The 1,003-nt window shown below is 41.6% G+C and overlaps 1 protein-coding gene across 1 annotated transcript; it reads left to right on the top strand.

The window, feature by feature from the left end:
• Window positions 1–293: 293 nt before the first annotated feature.
• Smp_173460 (hypothetical protein) lies at window positions 294–533 on the top strand (the record flags this gene model as incomplete). The annotated part of the gene is made up of 1 exon (XM_018791323.1): window positions 294–533. One exon carries the CDS (start codon window positions 294–296, stop codon window positions 531–533), a length of 240 nt encoding a protein of 79 aa, XP_018645463.1.
• Between the last annotated feature and the right edge of the window lie 470 nt (window positions 534–1,003).

Below are 1,003 nucleotides of genomic sequence, written 5' to 3'. Positions count from 1 at the left end.
ACTATTTGAGATAAACTGTTCCAAATTTTCGCGATTTTCCCTCATGCTGTCTGTAACAGTCACTCAAAGTAATAAATGCGAAAAAGGATTGAACCTTCCCTTTGTTGATGGTGGTATTCCTTATGACAGCTGTAATAGCTGATTCCATAAAATGTGTTGCAGATCAATAGCCATACGCTTTAAAACGTTGCTGCGAACCGGCCTCACCGTGGTTGTATAGAGAAGTCTGCGCAACCAAAGCAGTTTTTCTTATTGAAGTCTTGGGGCTTCTCATCTTCGTAGAGATGTTCACGATGGATGATGCCCACACAAAAAGTCTGACATCATACGAGAAAACAGCAAACGTATTCGCCATTGCCGTTAGCTCAGCTCTTATGCCTGATGGAAAGGCTGAGACTTCCATTATCGACTCATTGGAAGAGGAAATAACCCTGATGTTGACCATATTTGTACAAAGTCGTAATAAGTCACTCACTGTCAGGACAAGAGAGCCACCACCTATAAGAAGTGTTGAGGCCAGTGCAACGTTTTGATGTACATAAACTATATCTCTCAAGCAAGAAGGGCCAGATAGTATTAGTGGATGGATCCGTTCAAAAGTCATGACAAAAGGGACAGACGAAGTGATACTTCCGGACGTTGGTGTTCAGAAAACGACAACACAGCCAAAAACTGTAAACACGGCCTTAAATGAGTCAATCCCATCCCTAGTCTAGTTATTCGGATTCTGGGGAGTCAAAACAAAATAATCACGGCAGAAGGAATGCACTAGATCTGGAGTTAGTGGCATTCACCATCAGAAGTTTACTACCAAATGAGGCCTTGAGAGTACAGTAACTAACACAACTTGACTCAATTAGTAGATGGGAGATGAAACTCAGCCGAAAATAGTCTTGAATTCAGTACTCAAAAGTAGCTACTGATAGGAATCTATAATAAATAACGCACACAGAGCTCGTCATCCGATCAGATTGGTGGATTGAGCATTGGATCAAGTGAAATG

The sequence above is a fragment of the Schistosoma mansoni genome (genome assembly GCF_000237925.1).
Source record: "Schistosoma mansoni, WGS project CABG00000000 data, chromosome 3 unplaced supercontig 0083, strain Puerto Rico, whole genome shotgun sequence".
Classification (NCBI taxonomy): Eukaryota; Metazoa; Platyhelminthes; class Trematoda; order Strigeidida; family Schistosomatidae; genus Schistosoma; species Schistosoma mansoni.
This window is presented reverse-complemented; position numbering and strand designations above follow the sequence as displayed.